This window comes from Ixodes scapularis, unplaced genomic scaffold, assembly GCF_016920785.2.
Source record: "Ixodes scapularis isolate PalLabHiFi unplaced genomic scaffold, ASM1692078v2 PGA_scaffold1__304_contigs__length_218370807, whole genome shotgun sequence".
Taxonomy (NCBI): Eukaryota; Metazoa; Arthropoda; class Arachnida; order Ixodida; family Ixodidae; genus Ixodes; species Ixodes scapularis.
In genome coordinates, this window is record NW_024609846.1 from 49,573,765 (window position 1) to 49,601,248 (window position 27,484).

General features: G+C 46.7%; 1 protein-coding gene across 1 annotated transcript in view; it reads right to left on the bottom strand.

The window, feature by feature from the left end:
- The window catches only part of LOC121835710, a 42,378-nt gene extending 33,246 nt beyond the window's left edge, over positions 1–9,132 (bottom strand). Inside the window, exons 1-3 of the mRNA XM_042290159.1 lie at positions 9,026–9,132; positions 5,892–5,973; positions 2,782–2,865 (exon numbers count right to left, since the gene is read on the bottom strand). Of these exons, the coding sequence (XP_042146093.1) occupies positions 2,782–2,865; positions 5,892–5,973; positions 9,026–9,132 (273 nt within the window). The remainder of the gene's footprint in view (positions 1–2,781; positions 2,866–5,891; positions 5,974–9,025) is intronic.
- Positions 9,133–27,484: the final 18,352 nt, after the last annotated feature.

Sequence of the window (27,484 nt, forward strand, 5' to 3'; positions counted from 1 at the left end):
GTGTTCGCCGTGACCCCGAGAAGACGCGCGCCGTAGCCACATTTACGCTGCCACGTGACAAGAAGGCCGTAAGACGATTTGACGATTTCTCGGATTCTCTACAGTCGGTCTGTTTGAGACTTCACAAAGCTGTCTGCACCGCTGACGCACCTCACAAAAAACGGCGTAAGGGTTGAGTGGACAGAAGAGCAAAAGCGGTCATTAGATGAGCTGAAGCGAAGTCTCCAGACGTCGCCAGTGCTTGGCCATTTCGACCATTTCCCTGAAACAAAGATTAAAACGGTCGCCAGTAACACCAGACTTGGCGCGGTACTGGTCCAGAGGCAGGATGGCGCAGACCGAGTGATCGCCTACTCAAATCGGACGCTGTGTAAGCCGGAGAGTAACTACTCAACGACTGAAACGGAGTGGTTTGCTGCCGTCTGGGCCAAAGCACCGCTCGTATTTTTATGGTATTCCTTTCCGCGAGGTCACAAACCACCGCACGCTCTGCTGGCTCGGGAGTCTGAAGAACCCCTCCGAACGTCTCGCTCGGTGGAGCCTACGACTGCAGCAGTTTGACATGATCGTGGTGTACAAGTCAGGCCTGAAGCATAATGACGTCGATTGTCTGTCAAGGACCGCCGTCGAGGCCGGTCCTGCTTGTACCGAAGACAACGACGATTAGTTCTTCCTCGGCGCTCTAGAAGTCGGCGACATGTCAGCACTCCAACATCACGGCCCTGAACTACGGGCACTCATCGAGTACCTAGAGAAACAGGGGAGTATGGTTTCCCGCGCTTTCTTACGGTGCCTCTCTACCTTTGCCATTCCATAAGGCGTGCTGTGCAAAGAGAACTACGGCGACCTCAACACGACGTGACGGTTGATATCCTTTCCAGTCTTCGAGAAGAAATCTTCAAAGGATGCCAAGACGACCCGATGGCGGGGCGCCTCGGATACAGTAGGACACTTGCCAGAATTCCTGAAAAATACTCCTGGCCCAATCTTCCGAACACCGTCCATCTATTCACCCAATAGTGCCCCGAAGGCCAACGACGCGAGAAACTGCCCACAAAGCCGCCCGAACTTCTTCAACCGATTCCGCCACAACTTCCCCGTTTCAATTTGATCGTTCACAACATTGACACAAGGTAACTGGTAGATAATTGTCAACACGGATTATCTTACACGATTGGCCGCAACCAAAGCCCTTCCGTTGGACTCTGCGGTAGAAATCGCCAGGTTGTTCATCGAGTCCATCGTTCTGAGGCATGAAGCTCCCGAAGTTTTATTTACAGATCGCAGGTAGTCCTTTATGGTGCAGTTGACACAAACAATTCTTCACCTCGACCACACCAGCAATCGTCGCACCACGCCGTACCACCCGCAGACAAACAGCTAACGGAGCGACTCAACATGACCATCGCCGGTATGATCTCCATGTGCGTAGACGTAGAGCACAAGACGTGGGACAAGGTGTTGATTCACGTCACGTCTGCCTACAACACGGAAGTTGAAGAAACCGTTGTAGTTACACCTTTCCAGCTGGTACATGGTCGGAAGATAACCGCAATGCTCGACACGATGCTGCCGCACGAGCCAGCTGACGATGAAAGCGACAACGCCCAGGTGGTCTCTCTTTGGGCCGAAGAAGTACGCCAACTCGTCCGCCTCCGGATTCAAGATTAATAACGTGTTCACACTAGCCGCTACAGCCTTCGTCGTCGGGACGTTCACTTCCAGCCTGGAGAAAAAATGTGGATGTGGACACCAATTTGTCGCCGCGGCCTCAATGAGAAACTGTTTAAACGGTACTTTGAACCGCATAAGGTACTTAGTCATCTCGGGGAGCTCAGCTACGAAGTGGTGCACGACGAAATGCAAAGATCATCGCGACGCCGATCACGACCCGAGGTGGTTCACGTCGTTCGATTCAAGCCGTTCTACGCTCAATAGGACTGTGGACTTTTCGTGTAACAGAGGCCTTTTTAGCTTACCGTTTTTGTATTTTGTTCTGTGTTGCGTTGGGCCGATGCGCTTTTAAAGGTGGGTGCGAGGCCGCGTGAGCAGCTAGCCACATAGGTAGCGCGCTTGTATCCCACAGAGATAGCCGGGGTTCGGATCCCGCCGCCGCTTGTCGTTTTGGTCGTTTTTGATGTAAGTACATGATTCGAAAATTTTTAAGAACCGTCTAGCGTTTTTATGCTTAGAATGAATAGTTTGAGAAAGATCGAGGAAGAATATTCTAGGCTCGCAGAGAAGGCACAAAAGAAGCCTTGCCGCGCCGTGCGGAGTCAGTCTCGCCCCAGCGCTCAATCCAGCTTTTACGCCTTCATCGACGCCTGCGGCTCTAGCCTTTTTTGTTTTGTTTTAACATAAAGTTCACCCCATTAAACGTTTAGTTTCCTTGAGTTATTCGTCGCCTCACCAATTGTCATTCGTGACAATAGGACACCGTGACGTCGAGGTCGTATAAGCAATATAGGCCTTATGAGTCTACATTGCTTCTATGTATAACTGTGTGTCGGTCTAGCGTAACGGTCGAGCCTAACGTGTTACTTTTTTATAAAACACAGCCATATAACAAATTTTGCGTTAGATCCTAAATTCGCAATCTATTAATGTTTGCAATTTGGCTTTTGGGGCCGAAGCGGTGTCATTGGGTCCAAAGCGGTGTCCCAGCTTGCGAAGAGCAGCTGTTGCTATAGAGAGTTTTACAAGCAGACGAGATATCAGAAGTTAATTATTTTTAGAACTCACTATATATAAACAGAACGATGAATAGTTATTAAATCTTACCGTAACAAACGAAAATTTCAACGCATCAAGGTAACCACAGCTCAAGTCTAGTTTGCGTGCATCGTAGTCAACATGAAGGCGCCTCTATAAAGAAACATGATACGTTTCATTAACATTTAGTATCACAAGCATACAGTTGTCTTTTTGTCTATCCTTTCTCGTCGTATTTGTGTTGCTAATTCAACATACAGTTGGTCTAAGGGCGTTCAGCTGTAAGACACTAGTGTCTATTACATGAAACGTCAATGTAGTTCCAAGTAGGGCGAATCAGTTACTTTCCTTACTTACAAATCTAGCGACATTCAGCATATTATGGTGTTTTTTTTTTTTTTATAGACGCCATATTGAAGGTCGAGGCTCAAAGCGCATATTCAGAACGACCTCGTATTTATAAGCAGCTAAGACAGGCAATCTTTACTGTAAGAATTGCACCTTGCAAAATAACTGTGGAAGCGCGCCGTCGGCACGCGCTCAGCAGTTGCGCACATAACTATGGCCGCCGGTGGCCACAGCTGCCCACAGCTGATCATACGCCATATAAAATACACTGCGTTACATGCAGACATGATGATAGACTTATCTGCGAACATGCCTCACGCACGTTCGTAGCATGTTTGCTTCTTACATGTGTATTTTTTGAACATGCCTGCATAGAGTTTCTGCATGACCAATGTGACACGACCGTTATTCCCAAGGAAGAAGCACGCATCAGACAGACCCTGCAGACTGTTCTTTGTATATTGTATAAGCGGTGTGACCTCGATTTTAAGCTCTATTAGAGCGCGCTGTACCCCGAGACACGTACTGCCTTTGGCTAAGAGTTAGCTCGCCTGTGCATTCCTTTAGGTCAAAGGCCGTTCAATGTTGAATTTGTACATGCGGCCACATAGAGGTAATCGGAGTATTCTAAGGCGTAGAGATATATATATTTGTAGATGCACGTATGGCATTTTCTCTCCTAAAAGCTAACAAGGGTATTTCATTGCTTCTACATTTTTTTTATTGACGTGACCGTGTTTATCTTTTCACACCAACCAATCCTAGCTAGTGCAATTTGACCTTCTAGAGTGTACAAATAAACATTCACACCAGAATGGTTTGACCTGAAGTGCAGAATCATTTCGATTGAGTTCGGCATTAACTATATAAATGCTTAGTTGGGAGGCATCACCAGGGCTACTTCGATGTATTACCGTTTGTGATAGTAGTAATTTGTGAGTCCAGTTATGATCCACACTACCCGTAGTAAAATGAGCTTGAAAAATTTAAGAAAAATGATGGTTTGGAAGACAGTACACTACAACGTTGTGATGTTTACCTATAAAGTTCGCCTCTTCAAAAGCACCAGAGTCAAAAAATTAAGTTACACAATCAACACGTTTTGGTAAATTAATAAACTTTTTTATAAAAAATAAATTGCACATTTGTATGCCCTTTGGTGTCGTTCGCTCTGCTTTTAGACTATGCCTTGCTTAGGCATATATCGATTGTGAATTTTTTTTTGTGCCACGTGTTTCATTAATTTTTTAACGACTCTCCTAAGTGCAAGTTCTATATATTTTTCGTTTGTTTCTTAGTGACGTTATTTTATTGTCGAGGATTCGTTTTTTGTATCCAACAGATTCTTTTTTTGTTACAACAAATATTGCTTCTTGTTATGTTTTTATAAAACTCTTTCTCGTCTTTTCACTTACATCCTACACTCTAAAAATGTCTGTGCGTCAACTTTCACGCACAAAACTCGCAGAACCAATCAGCGCAACTTACGGAGGCAGCTCAGCGAATAACGATGCCAAAACATCTGTTTAGACCAAAAAAACGTAGACTGAGTTGTGACATTAAGCAATGCAAGCGTGACGTTTTGCATTGCTTAATGTCACAACTCAGACTGTGTTTTTGGTCTAAACATATGTTTCGGCATCGTCATTCGCTGAGCTACCTCCGTAAGTTGCGCTGATTGGCTCTCCCAGTGTTGTGCGGGAACGTAGACGCACAAACTTTTTTAGAGTGTATAAAAAAAACGGGTTGCCTTTTCAAGACGTGCCTCTTTTCATATTTTTAAAGTTCTAACTTTAGCGTACTATTTAGAGCCTTAGCAACTTATCTTAGTGTTCAAGATAATACATATACACACTAATTTCGTGAAATTTAGCATTAATTCACAATTCCTGTAGCAAGGTTCAACACTGTAGTTGTTTGATGACTACTTTTACAGGGGACCGTATATATACGTAGAAGGAGGCAGTTATTTAATAGCGGCGTAAGTTCTACGTGGCAATAAAAGCTTTGGAAAATATTGTTTTAGATGTTATAAATTACCTTCAGTAGAAAATAATAACTGCGTTTAAGCCAAATAATAGAATCAGATGGATAACAGTATTATTGCCACACTCCAGAGGGACCATGGTAATTCTGTTTAAGAGTGAATTTTTTAAGGAAGCACGTACGTTCCATAATAAATAGAGTGTTCAAAAACTCTCCTTACTCCAGTTGTTTAAAAAAATCGGTTTGGCGTACTGTATCTTATCGGCGATTTTTATATCGTCGGTTCAGTTGTGACTGCGGTGCGAGAAACAATGACAATCACACTTGCGATTTACACGAAGAGCAGCGTGCAGTGATTTTTTATTTGTAGTTTTAGAGTGTGTCTGGTACCGTGCCAATATTTTGTACACAATATGGAGAAAGAGTTTTGTCAGGAAAATGTGTGTTAAAATAGATACAAAGATTGACGGAATGCAAAAAAAAATGTAAGCCATAAAGAACGAGCAAGATGTCCTACCGAGTCCATGACTGATTGCAACATTAAGCGCGCACGTTAGCTGATTATATTGGATAGACAGGTGACAGTGGGTGATGGAGAAATTCACTTGCAAATCAACCAATGATTTGCATTTGCAATAATCCAAGACATACCTGGCTTGGAAAAGTTTGTGCGAGATGGGTACAAACACGTTTCTGTAAGCAAGTTCTGAATCACCCTCTCGTATATTAGGCTGACAATTCCAGAATTTCAAACTGTTACATAAAATAATATACGAAGATGGCGAGTAATGTTAGTTCATATCAAAGCGTATTTGTCCTCATTATAGTGTCTAAACAGGACATACCTTGCCGTCATCACAGCCCGGATTAATGTATCCCATCATAGGTCGTCCGTTTTTGTCCATCGGCCTATACTCAACCCGCTTGCTGATCCATGGAAGAAAACAATACACTCTTATTCATTAATTCTAAAAAGCTCTGTTTACAAATACATTGAATTTATCTCCCTGCAATTGTTTTCGTCGTGCTTAGATTCTGCAGGGGTTGTGGTTACTGGCACTTTGGTCGGTTATCACTCATATAACCTACCCTCTTCTACAAATTACCATCCAACATGTTTACTTTTGTTTTCTATATGATAAACACAAAAAAAAATCTTGGAAGAAGCATAAAACACTATTCACCATGCGACTCATCACTATTGTTTACAGAACCAAAGAGTTTAATGATCACACTACACTTCATGAATTCGGATATTGTTAATATTCATGGGTACTTTTTTATCCATTACCAAAGCTATGATTAGCGGAACTTTCAAGAATAAGCGAACATATTTTAAATTATGACCTAGAATATAAACTCCTAAAAAAAGAAACAAATGCTACATGTGGCAGTGAGTAAAAAACTATTCCAACAATAACGCGCAATACAATATGGGTCGTTTAAATTACTAGGCATATATGCCTTAATGGTTGTTACTCGAATTGTGGTCATTTTACTGAGGACCATTTGAAACTAAAACTTCTAGACCCAAGTCAGTGTGAGCCAAGGCCGCGAGTCGAGAATAATAATAATTGTGTTGTTTGGATATTTCTACAGCGTGTGGTTGGTCAGCCTTTCAAAGTTGCGACAAGAGGTCACAAATACTTCGTACTAGGTAGCTTGCTGGGGATTTCTCAGTGACGCAGATGAAATAATTGGTCAATAACGGCGTTTCTCTTTTTTTTTAAATCAGGGCATTAAACACAGTGTTACAACAGCTTCATACATGCATTTATGTTCACTATCGGACTCTGTTTGCGCGAACACGGCGTCGGTGCTTTCCAGAAAGGTGGATCTACGTGCCGAACGAACCAAGGACATCCGGAAAAACAAAAAAGGACGTCATGAACTACGCAGAAACACTGGATCAGTAACTCCATGTTCATGTAGACGATCAAAATATATTGAAGGCCACGTAACATAGTCCGATTAGCAATCAATATATACTGTTTTATTCTTTCTACTCGTGAATATGTGCCATCACACGCACTCTCGAAATTTTTGAAAATTGGGAGACGCCACAGATCAGGTACCCGATGTAAGCTGACCGGCATAGGAAATAATAAAAAGAAAACACCTATCATAACCCATGTACTTTATACTTTGTTTTGAATGTTTTAGAGCGCTGATCTTAAGCGCCCAATTTCGGGTTGAGCGGCGTCGGCGTTGGCGTCGGCGTCGTCGTCGGCGTCGTTGTAACCGCGCGTTGCATGATGGGACGTTCTCCCGCTCAAGTTAGCGAGGACATTTTTCCGCTAAATTTAGCGGGGAAATTTTCATGCTAAGTTTGGAGGGAAATTTTTCCGCTAAAATTAGCAGGGAAATTTTTTTGCTAAATGTACCGGGAAAATGTTTCTACTATATTTAGCGGGAAATTTTCATACTAGTTTTAACAGAAATATTTCCCCGTTTATTTCAGCGGGTTAAGTTTCCCGCTAAATTTAGCGGCAAATTTAGCGAAAGTTTTTTTGCTAAATGGGGGAGGCGGAGAGGAGGAGGGGCATACCCTCCCGTCCGTACCCTCCCCTTTTCCTCCTCAAGAGCTGAGCTCGAATTCGGCATTACAGAGAGTTGTAAACGTCTTTCATTCTTTAACCGCTAGTAAAATGCACGACGGGGTCATTTTCATGCAGTGACAGGACGGACATAATATCAATATTATGAGCGTCACCGGAATGCTGGCGAACCTTGAACACACTCTACATTTCTTTCGATTGTTATTTTGCTTAGAATCGTTGCTCGTTTCTACCGACTTGCTATGTAACAGGAGCTTGGGCCTTTAATACTACTAACATCGTTCACTGGCGAAAACAATACTGTAATTAAAGCAATGATACTTTTCCAATGATAATAAATGGTACATACTATCCGGTACGATCCTAGATAACAAAAGTGACTAATGTTATTTTCCGGCGAAAAGACAAAATTCACGCGCGTTTTCCCACAGGAACGAGCAGGAGCACCGCAAAAGTAGACTGGTTTCTGTCTGCTTCGATCTGCATCCCAGAAGTCGCATAGCTTCTAGCGTCAGTTGAACCTCTAGCGTGCGTTATAATAGCTCTATGAGTAGAACGAACAAAGTTCACTTGGACGTGTACATCTCAGAAGGGTACCATATACAGTTAGTTAGTCGTGTTAGTAGCCTACAAATGCGCTGAAGAAGCTAAGTCCTATTCAGAAAGGTCAACTGCCCCTTTGCGACATAGGGGAGACCCTTTTGAAAACAATTGCTTAAAAGTGCAGGGAAGAGTGTGTATTGAACAAGATTGGTGAATCAGGAGACATGAGAGGAAAAAAATATATTCAGTATAATTATCCCCCTTTCTTTTCGCTTCTCATGCTCCTTTTACTCCCAACCACTGTAAAGATTTACCTCACTCTCGTTTTCATGTGTTTATCATTTCCGTCTGAGCTTTGACTACACGCATATTTCTTTTCGATTTGTCTGACATGATGATTGTGCTCACGGTAAATCTTGCTGAAACGTGGAATTTAATTTCGCCAACGATACGTGCAAAATTATATTTAGTTGTTTTGCTCTCTTTCCATCGCCTTGCATTTATATGAAACTGAATATTGAATAGTTGTATTTATTTTTGAAAATAATTATGAACGTCAATTTTGTTAAACATGCGCTTATCGGTAGCCCTGGGAATGCCAGGTGTTTTTTTTCTTTTCTTTAAATTATAGTATCGATATGTTAATGTCAATATATTTACGTGCGATATTGGAATTGAATATTTTTTTACATTTACGAATACCCCTCACACCGCGTGTATGTACTAAGGAGAAGACATCTTTCTTTACAATGTGACCAGGGTATTAACCGTCATATACTTGATGACACGAATATTAGAGCCAAATTTTTAGGCCAAATTTTCCTATTAATTTGTCTTTTTTATGGAGTAATGACTAGGAGATCATAGTGAGTACATACGCTTTGGGGTCCACGGGTTCTGTAATTTCTTTGCTGAAGGTAGCGGGCCAGATGCAACATTGGTAGTAGAAGAATAAGGCTGCAAAAGCAAACGGAACAGTGCCCATCGGATCTGAAAAAAAAATATATATATAATTTTAATTGCGATACGTTATGAGCTTTTCAGACAAGTTGTCTTCTATTTTCGCAGTGTTGCAAAACATTTATTTCGCAAATTGCTCAAAGTTAATAAATACATTCATTATCGTGTAGCACTGTAGCTGATATAAACCAACTCAAACGGCATCTATCGCTAGAGGCAGTAAGCAATAGGTGCTGCAGATGATGTCGAACGAATGACAACATGTGTTGTTTACATTTGCTGTCACCATGGGGCACTACTGCTTCACATAATCCAGAGAGTCTCAATGTTGCTGGGCTGGCGGCCCTCCCAAAGTGGAGACAGCTTTGTCCTTTGCTAGCCGAGCCTCCAACTTGCACTTCATGCTATGCAGCTGCTTCTGAGCTGTTCACGTTGTTAATATGAATTACCCCTTCTTTAATGACTCAGGGTAACAGTAAGGAGACTCAGCGACACGCATTTCGTCAAGTATGCGTTTGATTTTGGCTTGAATTTGGCGTCGGTCAGATGGCAAGAGAAGAAATGGTGCCCGTGGTAAGAAATAGGAGGCACGTGTCCTTCTAAAAGTTGTCGCCACTCCAGCAAGGCGCAACGAGCAAGCAACATTACGACACTTTAAAATAATATCGACATATGGACTGTTAAACATCGGCACTGACTTAACTTGCGAGTTTCAGTGTTGACAAGATATATTGTATTCGAATCTTATATGCAAAGATATGTGTAAATCAGCATTGCCATCTGACTTGCTACTATTATTATGTTGGGGGTTTCTTCCTAAACCTTTGTCACAGGAATTCACCTCGACATTAAGCAAACACTTAGGTATTCTTAGAATATAGGTTGATTCTTTGAAACTTAAATATTTGTTTGGTAGTATTTTACTGCCAATTTGCGCTGACGAGAAGGTTTGGGCACGTTTTGAGATCTTACCAGCTTATTATGGCAATCCCATATCCTGCTGGCAAGATTGGGTCAATATTCAACAAGACATCTTGTGAACGTGATGGAATAAACAAGATAATCCTGAAAAAAGTTTTCAACAAACAGACACCATTGCGTACTTTACGGTAGCGAGAATGTCAGTTCACGCTCTTTTTTTAAGGTATTCATTCGCAACTTATTTTTGATAATGTGCTGTCACCCTTCTTGACATATAAGAATACTCTCAAATAGAAGACAATGTGGGGGACATATGACGTACCTTTTTATAGTATTTCGCGACCACCGGTCCTCATGCGGCTGCCTCTTCTACTGTTTTCATGGCGTCACAATGCGCTAAGCTGCAGGTGTTACGAAGCGTGACGTTCTACGGCCGCAAGAAACATGTCGACCGCGGCACTCCCCACTTCCAGTTTAACCTATCTTTTATTTATTCGTTGTATCCAAGAAGGTATTGTTAGAGCTCTCGCCTGCCTGCTGCAACTTCCAGGAGACATGCCGTAAAGGGAAGGGGGGAGCTACGAAAACAGATTTTTTTACTTAATCATTGAACTTATTTATTTTATGCTTTCCTGCAACGTGGCTGCCTTACCATTAAATGACCTTTCGAAACTTTCTATACGAAATTCTCTTTTCTTTTTTTTTTTCCTTCAAAGCCCTTCGTGGAAAACACTCGACTTGCGCTCCGGTTCGATGACCCGAGGAAAGCCTAATCCACATGATGCGATTTTAGTTGCGATTTCGCAGTTGCGCCATCGTTCGTGCGGCAAAAAGATGCATGGTGGTGACTGTGGTCCCCGACGTCGTAGTTGCGAATTTCAAGCAAAGTCACATAGTGCGAACTGGGCTAAAATTAAAGCGACTGCCGGTAAAATGTTGTCTTTCAGAAAACAATTATATTACGTATATTGTCATTGTGTTTAAGATCATCATCCGCACAATTTTTATTCCTCCGCCAAAAAAGTAATTCAATTTTACAGATAACCCAACTGCTCAGATTGCACTTGAAAAACACACAGCGTTTTTGTTAGCAACAGCCGAAGTCATTTTCCATCTGGATGAGAATCATACCGGCGTGCGGTCGTGTATCACTGGTGCGTGGTGCACGTTAAAGATCCCAGGCTAGCAGTCTTACTGCAGAGGCTAAATTGTTAATTTACAGTTGAGAGACAACTCGCCAGTTGAGGCACACTAACATCAATTTGTATGAGCATACACGCAGAACACAACAGTGGAAACTATGACCTAACTTAATGCAAAGAGAGCCACAACAGGTCGTGACTGCCATCTAAGACAAGATTTACGGTGTTAAAGGAAGCTCAAATTTTCGACGATGACCTTTGTATTTACCACCAACCATGTAGATCAAAACCTGAAAAAAAGTCAACACTTGCAACTCTGACGTTATCATGGCTAATGTGACGTCACAACACGACCAGCCATGCATACTTGCTAAATTGGGCTCGAAGTTTCGTATTGAAGTTCATAATTTATTTAAGCAATACTGGGCGTAGTTTAGTGAATTCAATATCATATGACGCTATATTTAAGCCCTCTCTACGTAACTATCAACAAAATTGAGTAATTTCTGGATATCACCGGACAATTCCTTTAATGCACCGCAGGTCCGAGCACGTAGGGCGAACCCTCGCGCTGCAGAACCCAGGGGTCCTGGGTTCTATCCCTATCCTGCACGTTTCAATATTGATATGCATCAAATCGGTATGCAGTCGTGTATCACTACTGCATGATGCACGTTAAAGACACCAGGCTAACTGTCGTACCGCATTGGCTAAATTTATCATCTACAGTGGGTAACCATGTTGCCACACTTTGGCAGACTACACTCCTGCTGCCTAAGAAACTAATTACTGTATTTTTGTAGTTGTTTTTTTAGATAAGTGCCCAGATGCAAATGGAAGCACGATGTGACCCCAAACAGAGAAACTCCGATGACGTAAAATGCCGTTGAGTTGGGTGATCTTCGATGTAAGTGCCGCGTTTCTTCCGGAGCAGCACCCACACCTGCAGAATCCCACGCGGATTTGAAAATATCACCATAGCCTCCTCTATACTCACAAAGCCTGGCAGTTCGACGACGGAGCCATAGTGTGCACGGTCGCAGATATGGAGCGGAAGAATCTGGCAGCACAGAGCATTAAAGAGCCATTTCTCGGGGAACCTGGACGTCACCGCACACCTTTCGCAGCGGCGAGGACCCGAAACACACTTCTTCGCTCGAGAAAAATGTATTTCGGCGTCTCGCCGCAGCGGGGCGCCAGTCAGGTGGCTCTTTTCTCATCCGTTGTCTGCCACTCCACCTTTTTCATTTCGGCGGCCGCTTCTCGTGGCGATCTGTCAGAATTTTCAGTATATGGGAGCCTATGATATCACTTAACACAACCAGATTTAACGTAAATGTTGAAGGCCTTTGAGACGACTGTAATACCAGAGCCGGCTTGCTATAAACAGCGTCTCAGCTGAGACTGGGTGAAAGACAGCACTGTCAAAGTCGGCGCGCGAGCTGAGTGGGACTCAAACCGTGTCTCAAGACGCTCGCGCGCCCAGGTGTTTGCAGTGCTTTCTTTCACCCAGTCTCAGCTAAGACGCTGTTCTAGTAAGCCGGCCCTGATTCAGTTGTGAGTTGACGCTCCAAAGACACGAAGCAATGACTTCCCTTTAACGCAATACATATCGTTTAAGGAAGAACTTACCTCTTGAGTGGCTAATTTTGTATAATCATAAATGTGTAAAATCCTAAATTTCTAACCTCTGCCCAAAAACAGGTGCCACTTAAAGCAGTCATTGGAGGCCATAGTCAAAGGCCGACGATTGTTCAAATAAGTGCAAAACAAATTCAAAGGTTTTCTTACGTTATCCCTAAGACGACTTGAAGGCGACAGTCCAGGCGCCGGTCCCTGTGATAGCAAAGCTCCGAAGAGAGCGCACTCTCTGACGACGCACTCTTGGCGCCGTTAATCTCACGGCATGTCGCACGCCCGCTCTTCACCGCTGTCTGAGAGGGAGAGTGTCCTCCTCTCCCGCTGGGTTTGCGCCGCGCGAGAGACTCTGCCGATTCTGGCAGGAGTAACGCCATCTCGTGGTCCAGTGGTGAACCGTGGGTTTGGTACCTTTCGTGTCGCCGACGTATTTTCGCTCAAAGACAGAACGATGCGACATATAAGGCTTCCGCCTTAATAAATTTTTGTTTTTCTCTGAAGCCTGGCATTAGGCATGTATACAGCCAGTGAATACCATGTAAGAGTATTGAATTCCTATTCTTTAATGATTTGCAGAGAACAGACTCGCTCTAGGCTTGAGTGTTTTGCCCACGTGGTTTCGACTTGCTGCGACTTAATTTGGAGGTAAAAGTCACCTGACACGTGTGTTATCTACATTGTTTTCAATCACCGCCGTGAGCCACCATTTTGTGGACAGCCAGCACGCCAGCTTCTGCTGTAACGCTCCTGGTTGTTTCTTCTCAGCTGCTTAGTGCCGTGACGCGCGTGTTTTGAGGAAATCGTATCTTAACGTTACGGTTTCAAGGCTTCTGCATGACTTCTTGCATTGCCTCCGGGTGTAAAAGCAGGTCAGAGAACAGCAAAAGGCTCTTCCGATTCCCGTCAGGCAACAACGCTTCTGTGACGGGGAAATGTTCTTTGCTTGTCATTATGAAAGAAAGAATTCTAAGCCCAATGCAGAAAGCAAGCTTTGTGAGGTGAGTGTATTTCACTGCTTTTCTCCGCGTATCGCTCGTCGCCTCGCAACCAGTCAGGCTGCTACGAAATCGGCACAAGCGATGCTTGGAAAACGGCTGCTTCTGAAGGAGATTTCGATTGCAGCGCTTTTTATGTAAATTTCTTCGCATCCTAGGAAGCGTAGAAACCAATGTAATGAATAGCTTTGCACGCGAAATCAGAAGCACGAATATTGGGATGATTCATAATGTAATTTAAACAAATTTACTTGCGTGAAGCCATTGATTTTAAATTGTCACGAATGAAAATTGATGAGGCGACGAATAACTAAAGGAAACTAAACTTTTATTTAGGCGAACTTGTGTCCAAAACAAAATAGAAAGAGGCTAACGTCCCAGGCTTGGATAAAGGCGTAACAGCATGATCGAGCGCTGGGGTGAAACTCACTCCAGCTCACTACGCAGAGCGTCTTACGCACACGGCTGGGCTCCTGTAATATTCGGCGTAAAACATTCGTAACTCGATCAGACTACAAGCTTGTTATACTTGCGAGAACACTGAATTAAAAGGTTCGTCTTGTTGACGCCGTGACATGTCGTCGGAGTTCACTGCGCCTAGGAAGCGCTAGTTTCGTCGTCGTAGCTGTTTTCGGAAGGTGTCTTGACAGGGGCTCAGGGCAAGCGGTCGGCGTCGCGTATCTCTGTGCTTGCGGCCTGACTTGTATACCGCAGTCATGCTGAAATTTTGTAGCTGAAGACTGCATCGAGCGAGGCATCTTGAAGGGTCCTTGAAGTTCGCAAGGCTGAAAGAGCGAGTGGTGGTCTGCGACTGCGCGGGACGAGCGACCGCAAGATATTCTTTTTCAGTCGTGGAGTAATTTTTCTCCGCATTGGACAGTGTCCGACTTCCGTAGGCGCTGTCTCGTGCGTTGCCTTCTTGCACTTGAACCCGTACCGCGCCAAGTCCTGCATTACTTGCGTCCGTGTGAATCTCGATGTCCGCATCCTGATCGAGGTGTTCAGGAAGAGGAGGAGTCTAGAGTCTTCGCTTCAGCTTGTCGAATGTCTGCCGCTGCTCCAAGGCCAGATGCGAACTTTTCGGCGCCCTTCGTGAGTTTTGTGAGCGGTACGGATATCCGTGCGAAATCGCGAACAAAACGCCGACAGTATGCGCATAGTCCAAGGAATCTTCGCCCGGTCTTCATGTCTGTCGGCGATGGAAATGCCGTGACGGCGCTAGTCTTCTCTGGGTCTGGGCCAACGCCACCGTTGCTAATAACGTGACCTAGGAAGTTCAGTTTGTCATAGACGAACCGGCACTCTTATGGCTTGAGGGTGAGTTTGCCGGTCAGTATGGCTTGAAGAACAGCTCGGAGTCGTCGCAAGTGCTCGTCGAAGTCACTTGAAAATACTAAAACGTCGTCAAAGTAGACGAGACAGCTCTGACATTTTGGTCCGGCCAGTGCGGTGGCCATGACACGCTGGAAAGTTGCTTGTGACGTGCATAGTCCGAAAGGCGTCACCTTGAACTCGAACAGTCCATCCGGCGTGAAGAAGGCTGCGTTCTCTCGGTCCCGCTCGTCGACTTCAATCTGCCAGTGGCCGCTGTTCAGGTCCATCGATAAAAAATATCGAGAGTGGCGCAACCGGTCTAGCGTGTCGTATATAAGGGGGAGGGGATAGACGACTTTCTTCGTTATCGCTTTGAGCTGCCGGTAGTCCACGCAGAACCTAAGAGTTCCGTCCTTTTTCTTAACCAGTACAAAAGGAGAGGCCCACGAACCGCCTGAAAGCTGGATTATATCGGTAGTCGTCCAGCATCTCTTGAACTTGCTCCTGGTTTACCTCCCTTCCTTTTACGGAGACTCTGTACGGCGATCTATGCAAAAGGGAGCGCGTCGTCCTTGGTAACAATGCGGTGCTTTGCAACGGCGGCTTGGTGAACCTTCGACGACGTCGCAAAGCAGTCGCTGTATTCGGCGAGGAGGTCAATCAGCTGCCGTCATTTCGGGCCCGGAAGCTTGGGGTCAATGTCGAGCCGCGCAGCCGATGTACTTCTTTGCTAAGATCGCGAAAATTCGTCAGCAATCACGGCGATATCGGCAGAGTTCCGGAGTTCCTCGACGTGGCCGACAGCGGCACATTTCGTGAGTTGTCACCTCTTTTCTCGGTAGTCTGTCATGAGGATGATAGTGCCTCTACCCTGGAGTTCAGTGATCCCCCTTGCGAGGCTTATTTCTCTTCCCAGGAGCAATTGAATGTTGCCTTGCAGAAAAATGTGCCGCAGGTAACTGCATCGGTCACGAGGGGTACAAGAACACTTGATCTCGGCGGTCGGTTCACATGATCGGCAGCGACTCGGACGGCGACTGACGTTATTTGGGGTTCCACCGGAAACGGAAAAGGCGTTTCCAAGACCGATGACGGCACCGTGTTTCCGCAGAAAGTCCATGCCGAGAATAATGGCTCTGGTAGGGTCTAGCAGAACGACGAACTTTGCAGGACAAGTCTCGCCGTGAATCTCAACTCGGCAGCGCACCTTCCAACGGGCGTAATAAGGTGTCCTCCAGCGGATCGAAGTTGTGGTCCCTCCACCACCAAGGACGTCTTAATTTTTAGAGGCGGCGAGAGAACCTTCTACTCAAGCGTGAGTAGTCTGCTCCGGCCGGTGCGCCATGGAAGTTGATAACTACGTTTAGGTTGTTGGGCATCGTCGCAGGAGTATCGCTGCGATGCGTGGCGTCGGGAGAGTTGGAGCGCTCCGGCGTTCTTGGAGGCTCTTTACTTGGGTCGTCTTCGGCAACGCGCCACCTCCAGGCGTGGTCATTCTTAGTTTTCCCGGCGGGGTAGTGGCATTGGAGACGCTGAACGTCCTGGGGATAGTGAGTGGGATTCACGGCGGAAAACGGCGCTGAGGTGGGCAAGCGTCCGAGGTACTCCTTGATGTCGCGAGGGCGTTTGCTGCACCTCGGGCGTGGGTCGTTCGGGTGGAACCCACGCAACCCAAGTCGACGGTAGGGGTGGTCGGCTTCCCCGCAGTGCTAGCAGAGTGGACTTTGGGCGGCGCTGCTAGTTCGCGTCGAGGCAACGTCGAATACGGCCGGTCAGCTGGCGCCGGTCTCCAAGCTACGTGGGCTCCTCGGTTGCTGCTACGCCGGCAGGAGCCTTCGGTTGGAATTCCCGCTAAACTTACTCAGGTAAAACTTTGGCCATTGACAGCGAAGCTGCCTGGTTGGCAGCAGGCAGGAGCTTCCTGAGCTCTTCCTGGACGACATCCCGAATGATCTCACGAATGTCCGGGTTGTTGCAGTATGAAGGCGAAAGGCGTAGCGACATCGGGAAGTCGCTGGTAGTGGGAGGCATGTACCTGAAGGGCACGTTCGATGTTCTTGGCCTCGGTGACGAAGGCTTTGTCGGTTCCCGGCTAGTTTCGGACGAGGCCTCTAAAGATGTCGTCTCTCAACCCGCGCATGAGGACCCGGAGCTTCTTGTCGTCTGTGGCTTGTGGGTCGACACGAGTGCTCAGGCGGAGGACTTCTTGCGTGAAGCTGATGACGCTGCCGTCGGGGCCTTGGGTTTCAATCCGGAGAAGATCCTCTAGCCTCTGCCGTCGGCGTTTGATGGCGAATGTCCGCTGCAACTCGGCTACACAGATGTCCAATTACATAAACGGACCCTTGTCGTTCTCAAACCAATGTCTTGCGGTACCCTTCAGCGAAAAGTATAGGTTTGGCAGGTGCTGCACAGTGGTCCATCCGTTGTGGCGTGCCACACTCTCGTAGTGTTTGATCCAGTCCTCGACGTCCTCGTGGACCTCACCGTGGAAAGGGGTCGGCGTATGAGTAGCGAGGGACAGGTAGACTATGGAAGGGGCGTCCGGGTTCTGCTGGGACATCGTCGTCGTCTTGGTGTTCAACTTCTCGGCTAAAAGTCTTAACTCAGGGGGCTGTCCTTGGGTGTGGCGGCTGGCTCGGATTTCGGGCTCGTCGGCGTGAATCAGCTTTGCGGGAATTGAAAAAAAATGGAGCCCGACAGTACTTCTGGGGGGTGAGTTTCACTGGCATAGAATGCGGCACCCCACACCTCCACCAAAGTGTAACGAATGGCAATTAATGCGGCGATGAATAACTAAAAGAAAATAAACGTTCCCAACCCCAAATAGAAGAAGGCTAGCATCGCAGGCGTCGATGGCGGCATAACAGCAGGATCGAGCGCTTGTGTGAGACTCCCTCCGGCGCGCACGCGTATCCCTTTATGTAGGGGGGATTCTGACGCATTCCGCATAAAGCTGTCGGTGCGTAAAATAATCGTAATTCGATTGGACGACAGGGTTGTCGAACTCTCAAGAACGATCTATTTAATGGATAAATGAAAAAAAAAAGCGTCCGCTCCCAGGAATCGAACCTAAGGCCTTCGCGCGAGAGACAAGCACGGTAACCATTCGGTCCCCCACGCGCTTGCTTGGCGACGAGCGTGGCAATATGAGGCAATTCTCTGTCAGTTTAATTTGTGTGCATTAACCATTTGTAGAGATGGCGTCACGTGCCAACGGCCTTGACCATTGTCCTGAGACAAAAATTGCTTGACTTAGCTACACGCTTCATCTGACCAGCAAAACAATTGCCAAGCTATCACGGTAGCTTGAGTCAACGTTAGTAGATTAATCTGGTTGTAGAACTCCCGAGCGAGCGGTTACCCCCCCTCACTAGCGAGTGTTAGTAGACCGTGTATCCCCTCGGCTAAGCACCTCCCGCTACCCGCAACTCTACAGCAAAGGCCATCGGCGCGCAGGCGCAGTGGCGGTTTCTTTGAAGCGGAGGATTAGCGGAGGGGGAAACACGATCTACTACAACTCCCTACTAACTCCAGTTCGCTTCCCGTCGTTTGAGTGCCATCTAGGGTGTGCGCTGACTCTGTTCAGCATTGGTCCAGCTACCTATTGTAAAGAGAAAAGCCACGACATCATCAGCATGATCTTGAGAATTTTATTTAAGAGAGGGAGCAACCCCAACCATTCACAGCGTGTGCAATGTAAGGGTGGACACCTCGGACGCAAATTGATTGCTCGTGCACATCCGTCGGTTGGCATAAAGAATGAAAGAAACCGGGCAGCGAGGTCAAGCAAAGTCTGGCGACGCTTGCCAACGATCGACGCTTTTGCCTCCTCGACACTCGTGTGGCAAAAGCGGCCCATAAACCACGCGATCCTTAGCGAGCAGTTAGAAACATTAACATCTAGGCACACTCCTGCTTTCAGTCAGCTGTGCGAGAAAAAAAAGGTGACGGTTCTATGATATATTTATTCTAGCTCAGGAGAACCGCGGTGCCGCAGAAAGGAATAATCCCCCATACCTTGAAGGCCTGCGGCGCCGCTTCTACTGATGAAGAAACTTATTGTGTACAAACGATTTGTGCTGACGAGGACGATGATGATGGCGTTGTCAGGCCTAGTAGCGGCCTTCGCGACGGTGGTCTTCGCTGGGTCGCCGTGGGTTGCTGACTTCTAGCAGGCCAGTCTCGAGCGCTTGGTGAGGGTTCACTGCTTGCCCAGCTTGCAGACGAGCCGGCCGAATTTCCGGTATGCAGGGAGTCCAGCACCGGACTCCCTGTGTGGAGCTTGATGGGTTGACTGCAACGGTCGCCTCCAAGGCACTGGCGCTTAGAATAATAGTAGGCTAAAGCCCCGGGATAAAGGCGTGTTCTACAAGTAACGCCAATCATTGTCGTGAAAACGCGCAAGACACGTGCCACGAGCTGGTGCACCGCCGCCATTCGCTTCCAAGGGCCGCTCGAGACACGGACCTCGTGTACTGGCGCATTTGACGCTACTTGCAAGACAAACGCGAAAACATCGAGGGACTTTACGGGAGTCGAACCGCGGTGAGTGAGGGGAGGTACTGCCTCTGCAAGCAACGTCTTTGAGCAGTTCTGTAACTAAGCTCATCTAACAACCTTGGCTTGAATCTATGTTTCATTCTATCCTGCTATTGTCTATTGAGCAATATATGGAACTATAGGGGGCGCTTTATCGAGCTTGTTGTCCCCACAGTCCGGTGTCTACTAACACAGCATAACAAAAAAATTGAACCTCACCTAGAAGGCCTAGAACGGTCTGGGCACGAGCACTTTGCTCTGACCAGTTCTTTAGTCACACGCACGAGGGGTGACCTTCGAATCATCATCTTCAGTTTCTCGGATCAAAAACAAACAAACAAACAAACAAATTCTGTTTGTTGTTTCCACTGCTGAAACGTGCCGCAAGAGGCGTGACTGCTCGATCTCCTCCCCAATACTCCGCTTCACTTAAAGTGGGAGCGTATCAAAAGCCGAGCTCCGGGCTTTCGCGTACAAGCCAAGCACGCGCGTTCGTGCAGTTCAAACACTGTTCAAGGCCAGAGGACTACCAAGGGCCTTGCCAAAACCCAACAGCGGAATCTGCAGCGCGCCCTTGACATTACCAACGCATTCGCAGTACAGTCCAGTCTTACTCTCTCCACCGAGATGACTGCGTACATGGTCGTTTCCGAGACACGACTCTAGCCCAAGCACCCCATCCTCCTCCAGTTGAAGTGCGCCAACATCGAGTCTACTGACACCCTAAAGATTCTAGGCGTCAACATCGACCAATGTGGAGCCGCGTCAAGTTAGCGCACAAACCAAAGTTCAATCAAACAAAGGCTTCTCCGGGAAATTACCAGCAAGGCGTGGGGTGCTCAGCAGTACCTTCTCAAGACACTCGTCAGGCCACTTCTGGCGCACAAGGTTGTATACGGGCTGAATTCCCTGCGCGTGACCAAGACCCAAGAAGCAGCGCTGGTCGTGCTCAATAGAAAAACAATGTGAGTCATGACAGGCTTACCCAAGTTTACCCTAGTAGAACAGCTTGAAGCTGTCACACAGATAGATACTTTGCATGATATCGCCAAGGAGATGGTTGTTCGGTAGAAACCTCGCCTATCCAGATCTCCACCAGGCAGAATCAATCTCACCAAATTCAAGAAACATGAGCTCCTCGCACACAAAGCAGCAGTGCCAACTCCATTTCCGCCATGGGAGAACGAGCTCGTCGTCCGGATCAAAGAGGTACTTTAGAATCAAGGAAAAGACCACAAAGGAAGGATCAAGCACGCGGCTAACAAGCACTTAGAAACGATCGATTCACTGACCGGCTCCGAAGTCATGTGTGCAGATGCTACCAGAGACGACGCGGGTCGCTCAGCGGTTACCTGGCAGTCCCTCTGCAGGAACACCACATGGACTGGCATTACGCACAAAACCAGCAGCCCAAAAACGGCGAAGCTACTAGCGCTGTTTTACGCCATCCAAGAAGCGGCTCACAAGCTACCCGGAACAGTCAGTGAAGCACGCATCTTCACCGATCCTCGTGAAGCTCTCCAAGAATGTGCCGGGGGCAACAGCAGAAATCCGGTGGTAAAGCAAATCAATAACATCATTGTTGTCTTTTGTCCGCGAGTCAATATCGTGCTTTTGTGGCTCCCCGGACACGATGGTGTCCCGGGAAACGAGATAGCGAACGAGGCCGCGAGGACGCAGCTACATGCAGGTTTTATGCTCTCACCTGGCCACGTTCTCCCCCTCGTGGAAGAAGACCCGGGCCTCCCAGCCGATATTGAAGAGATCTAAAAGAAGAAGAGTGTTGCCAGAAAGCTCAGGCTCGCCGCCCTGTTCTCTCCCGACGATGACCCTGTACCTCCTAGTTCCAGGAGGTGGTGCATACGCAGGTTTCAAACAAACAGCAATTACCCCCACCTGACTGGCAAGGTTTCACTGCCGGTCCGCACCCGAAGACGCAGACCCTTATCCGCTCTGCAGGCACTGCGAGATTCCCGCCACCTGACTCCTCTCGTCTGGACGTGCGGGGGAGGGGGGGGGGGGGGGGGTCGCGGAGCATCGTAACAACGCCATAAATTCACTCTCTGAAGAGGCAGGACCAGCTATGTACGAGGACCAGACCCGCCCACGGTTCGAGCACCAGCACCGCAAACACGTTCTCAATACCCTGATTAGTTTCGTCCGCTCATCGGGGATTGCCTGGTACATTTAGCTTTCTTCCCCTACCCTTCCTCTAATCCCCTTCCCCGTCACAATTGGAAAACTTTATCAAGACATCGTGATGTCCAAAAAAAAGCAATGGGCAGACGTGCTCTCATTGAGTGTTTCTCACCTCATGTGCGCAACACAGCGCAGCAGAAGACGCTGCAAATATTCTCGTCTGCCGTACACAGAGACTCAATGTGAACGGAGGCAACATGGATCTCGCGGGCGGTACGGCGGTAGCAATGGACGAAGGAGCAGCGACCCTAATTGTTCCCATATTGCCTCACGCGCGTCGGTTGAGGGCGCGTGCTACTTTCCAGAAAGGTCCATTCGTACTAAGAATACGCGCCCAAAAAATGGCGGACTCGGGGCAATTTTCGTGCACTTTTGAAAAGAGTAAATTCGCGTTCGCTTGTATTTATGGCCATATTCATGCCTATTATATGGATAACATAACATTCATGTGATATTTGTGGCAGTAGAAATTAATATTCAATTTCAATAGCTGCGCGTGCCATAGACCCCCTTAGGTCTATGGCACGCGCATAGACCTCTTAGGTTTTGCATAGACCTCTTAGGTCAATGCAAAAAATACTGCGAAATGGCGTGCGCAAAAAAATCCTATAAAAATTGCAATTCCATCAATTGAATATACCTTTCTTGTTTACTCTTGTCCCCAGCCACCTGCTAGACATATCCGGTATGGGCGACGTACAAAAAATTAAAACATTTTGAACTGTCAAGACTAAAAATAAAGAGGTTATGCAGAACGAGATTGGGTGACGGTTACCTTTATATCCTGAATGTCTTGTATTGAAGTGACATTGGAAAAACAATGTTTTCGCCGTACTTGAAGTGACGACATTCAAGATGGCTGCGCCCTTGTCCGGGGGAGGGGGGGGGGGGAGGAGGGGTGTTTACAGTCTCTTGGCAGTGAGTACTATATCACTTATAGTCCTTCCAGCTTGTTGGTGTTTATTGTGCACGGACCTCTGCGGTATTTTCAGATCGACCATAAAGGGGCGCAATGTTTTCAGGTCTATACTAATGGCGGAAAAGTCCAGATACTTATGAGAATGGCCGCTTTTAAGACCCTTGGGGCAAGGAAACTATCACGCAATCTTATTCACTCAAATCTGTCTTTTGATGAATTCGGGATAAAATTATAGAGACTGATCACGCTAGGTTTTATAGTGGCATCAAAGTATTAGGCTTGACTACAGTACCTGGTGTAGACCATTTCGTAAGCAAAATAGAGTTATCAGTTAAATTTGCTCTGACCAAATTTATAAATTATCAACGTAAATTGTGGCTCTAAACTAAAATAAACCTATTATTGAAATACTTTGTATTTATCCTCTAATCTATGCAAACGAGACGAATGATAAGCAAACGTCCACGTGAACTGATGTTGAACGAAATGGTTTTGGTGAAATGGTTCAACGAAATGGCTACATGTGAAAAATATTAAATTTAGATCCAGTCGGACATTTCAGTGCGCAGCCGAGATTGCTAAGGGAAGGCGGTTTAAACACATGCCGCTTCTTAACATACTTTTTCTAGTTTAAGTCAGTCATAGGAGCTCGTTGTTTTCCGAGTCAGTCGGCGTGGAATACGTGATTGCATAAACAAGCGCGAAAACAGCGCTGCACGTCGGCAGAGGTTTACGATCGCCTTGGAGTGGGGAGCAATAAAGTTCTTGGTTTTATGAACAGAGGTTGTCAGTCTTTCATCGAAATAATGTATAGTCTCTTTTGGGAAGTATCGCAAATTAGAAGTTGACGGCCCTTTCGAGGTCGCTACTAACGCAACAGGATCCGCTAGCGATGCTGGGCTTGATTCAGAAGAAGAATGAGGTGCCCGTGATATTGGTGGAAAGCAGGACGCTCGCCACCACTACGGTTTTCACTGAGACATCTGTCAGAATCTGAAGCCGAAGCAACGTATTACAATTAGTATTGCCACTAATGTTTTATTAAATAATAACAAAAACTACACTATCGCTTGATCATGCTGACAAAGACTCGGGGAACACAAAATGTGTTGGGAATGAGCTGGTCACACGCTATGTGTGTGTGTGTGTGTGTGATGTCAGGTGACGTCATAATGTCACACGACGTCGGCACCACACGGCGACACGGTGTCACGTGAGGTCGCGCTCTCACATGATATCATGACGTCACGTGCCGTAGTGTCACGTGATTTCACGCCAGCAAACGACGCCACGGTGTCACGTGTCGTCTTGATGTCACCTGACGTTATAATATATATATATATATATATATATATTATCATGACGTCACATGATCCCGTGATGTCAGAAAGTCCCGGTCTGTCATGTGAGATCCCGGTGTCACGTAACGTTATGTCACGTGATAGCGGGATGACACGTGACTGCGGATTCAAGCAAAGGACTGTGATGTGGCCAGACACCAAGACGTTGTCAGACATCGGTATGACGTTACCGTGAGGTCACACTACCGTCGTGATAATGACATTGTCAACGTTACTGGATTAATTCCGCTGTGGAACTCCCGCCCTCGCCCGCGAAGGAGGATAAAGCCTCCCCCCTCCCTCACTCACTTCAGTCCGCCTCCTGTAAAGCCTTTTGATACGGACGTTTTTTACAAGTTTCCATTGTTGTGGAAACGCTCAAGGACACGTGCCACGAACAGATGCCCCGACCCAATTTGCTTCCAAGGACCGCTTGAGACACGGGCCTCATGCACTGGAGCATTTGACGCTACTTGCAAGACAAACGCCAACACATTAAGGGGCTTTACCCCCCGGTAAAGGGGATTTAACCCCCGTCGGTTGAAGCGCCATCTAAATTTTTTCAAAACTGTGTTTGAAAGAGAACGCTCGAACCCCATCTAGACGCTGTTCTTCGCAAGGTACAGCCTCAACGGAAAAAGAGTAGCACAAGTGACCGACGACCGGAGCGGCGAAATCGCGACACGCGGCGCTATTGTTCCCGAACGCGCCGATAGCGAGAGTGCCAGTCACGTTCCATGTCTCAACGCGGGGGGTGGCCAGCAGAAAGCAGCCCATCCTAAAGCCCGCATTTGGAAAGCTATCTTATCCCTCATTTGTCGGCCGGATAAACCTAGGGTGCCTTGCTCCCTGCATAAACCTAGCGCCCACGCAAACTCGATTACCTTCTTTTTTTCTTTTTCTTTTGCGCGGGCGTTGTGAACGGCGCTATTCTCTTTATTGCAGTTTTCCCCTAAAGCGACACTTTGCTGGGCGATAGACTGTCAAAAGTTGTGGGCGTCACAGCCTGTGTTACAGGACAGCAAAGGCAAAGGTGAAGTCCCCGTAAATTTTTTCAGAACGACATAGGATGCCGAGGATTGATGACGCGACAAGGGTTCAGATATTGACCCTTGTGCAAGAAGGTCGGACGAGGAGGAGTATTGCTGCAGAGATGGGGAGCCGTAACGCGTATTGTGCGTGCTTTTCGCGAAGAGGCGAGGATTAGGGACGCGGCTCGAAGTGGGCGCCCAAGAAGGACCACAGAAGAGGAAGACAGATGGATTGTGGCCGCAGCCTGCTGTGATCCTTTTATTACTGCTCAGCTGATACGAGAAGAACTTGGCCTGCAGGGGTCCCTGACTGTCATAAGAGAACGTCTGCGTTCAGTCGGGTTACGCAGAAGGATGGCTTGCCAGAGGCCTCTCTTGACCCAAAATCACAAGCGCCTTAGGCTGGAGTTTGCCACTAGGCACCTTTCGTGGACTGTCGACGGTTGGATGAATGTCGTGTTCATGGACAAATCGACGATTTCTAGCAAGTGGGACCAACAGCGCATTGTTTGGCGGCTGGTTTGCACACGGTAGGTCACGTGGTTTCCTTTCTAGGAGGATAGAAAAGTGACACTTCTAATTTTTGATATATCTTTCATTGCACATCAGACACCAAGAACAGAGTGATAGCCATGATTATGGCAGCTACACCATTGGTCATTTTAATGCATTCTATTCTTACATTCTTGGTCATTTTACAAACCTGTAGCTGAGAAGTTTACTTTTCAGTTCAATCATACTATGCGAGATTCTCGAAAATAAATGTTCACCTGCTGGTAAAAAACAAGGCCTTAATTTTTTATTTGTTGCAGGTATGATCCAGAGAGCGCGCAGCAGGTTGCCGGTAGCGGCCGCCGTTCTGTTAATCTGTGGGGTGTAATAACACACCAAGGCTTGGGTCCGCTGATCCGGATAGACGGAGCCCTGACAGCTTCCGTATACGCAGACCTTCTAGAAAGGGTCTTCATTCCCTTCATTTTGGATGGCCCATTTCCGGATGGGTGCTTTATTTTCCAGCATGACAGGAGCCCCATCCACACATCCAGGTATAATGTCTTGTGACCTTTGCAGTCCACACTGAACGAATTATAGAAGATTTTCCATTTCAAATGGAGCAGAATAAAAGAGTGGGCGAGAGTTACGTGGATGCCGTGTTCTCCGCGTGTTTGTAGGGCTCGGCGGACACTAGATAAGAAGATAACCGTAAGAATATGTGTTGACTAATTAACCGAAATGTGTTAATTTTTTATTAATAATTTTATGCGGCATGTCGCAATTGCAACATAAAGCGAGTGATTATTGAAGGCTACTCCAATTGACACGATTCGCGAAAAGGCAATAGGCTTTAGGATATTCGTCGTTGTAACTTTGCGTTTTTTCACCTGATTTAAAAATAAACGCGCGCTTAGAAAAGGGCAAGAGCTAGTGCCGATAATATCGCGTAGACGATTGCCGTAGTCGTTTTGGGCACCTTGTCACTATCTCTACAGCATGTCCTTGGTAAATGTGCCTCCGAGATAGTAAGTTTTAGTAATGCGTATACGAGCGAACGCAAGCCCTGTGCGTTTGCGTTAACGTTGCGTGTTCCACACTGCGCGTGCGCAGAGCCCAAACCTCGGCCTTGGATTGGCGCAAGGCGACTTCGCGCATGCGCACCGTGGAACACACAAGGCAAACGCAAACGCATAGTGCTTGCGTTTGCTCGTATACGCAATACTTAAACTCACTAATGGCGACGTGGCCGAAACGACTATCCTCAATCATCTACGCGACATTATCAGTGCTACTTCTTGCGCGCTTTCAAGCCCGTGGGTTTGAAATCAGGCGAAAAAACGCAAAATTGCAGTTGCAACATGCCTCATAAAATCAACAATTAAAAAGTTAAGACACAAATTTTGGTAAATTAGTGAACATATTGTGACGCTTATCCCCTTATCTAATGTCCGCCGATCCCCACAAACACACGGTGAAAACGGCATCCACGTAACTCTCGCTGCCTTTTTTTTTTAAGTTCTGTTCGAATTAAATGGAACACCCCGTATATAAAATCTGGGCTCAAAATTGATCCCCGGATGCCATGCAGTGGAGGGGGCGCGTTAAAATGGAAAATTCAATTGCCTAAAAAAAAAAAAAAAGATGAATTGCGGTTGCGGTTTGCGCTTACGGATGCCTTTCTGGGGCTTATGACTGTTGTTACTAAATTGTATTCTTGGCCGTCACCCTTTTCCAATGTTTTCCAAGAGATCCTTAAAGAAGCTGTCATGAATTTTTTTCTTTCTTTTGCGAAACGGTTGCTTTCTTGCGTTCTTTTAGGAAGGTCATACCACGAGAGGCTT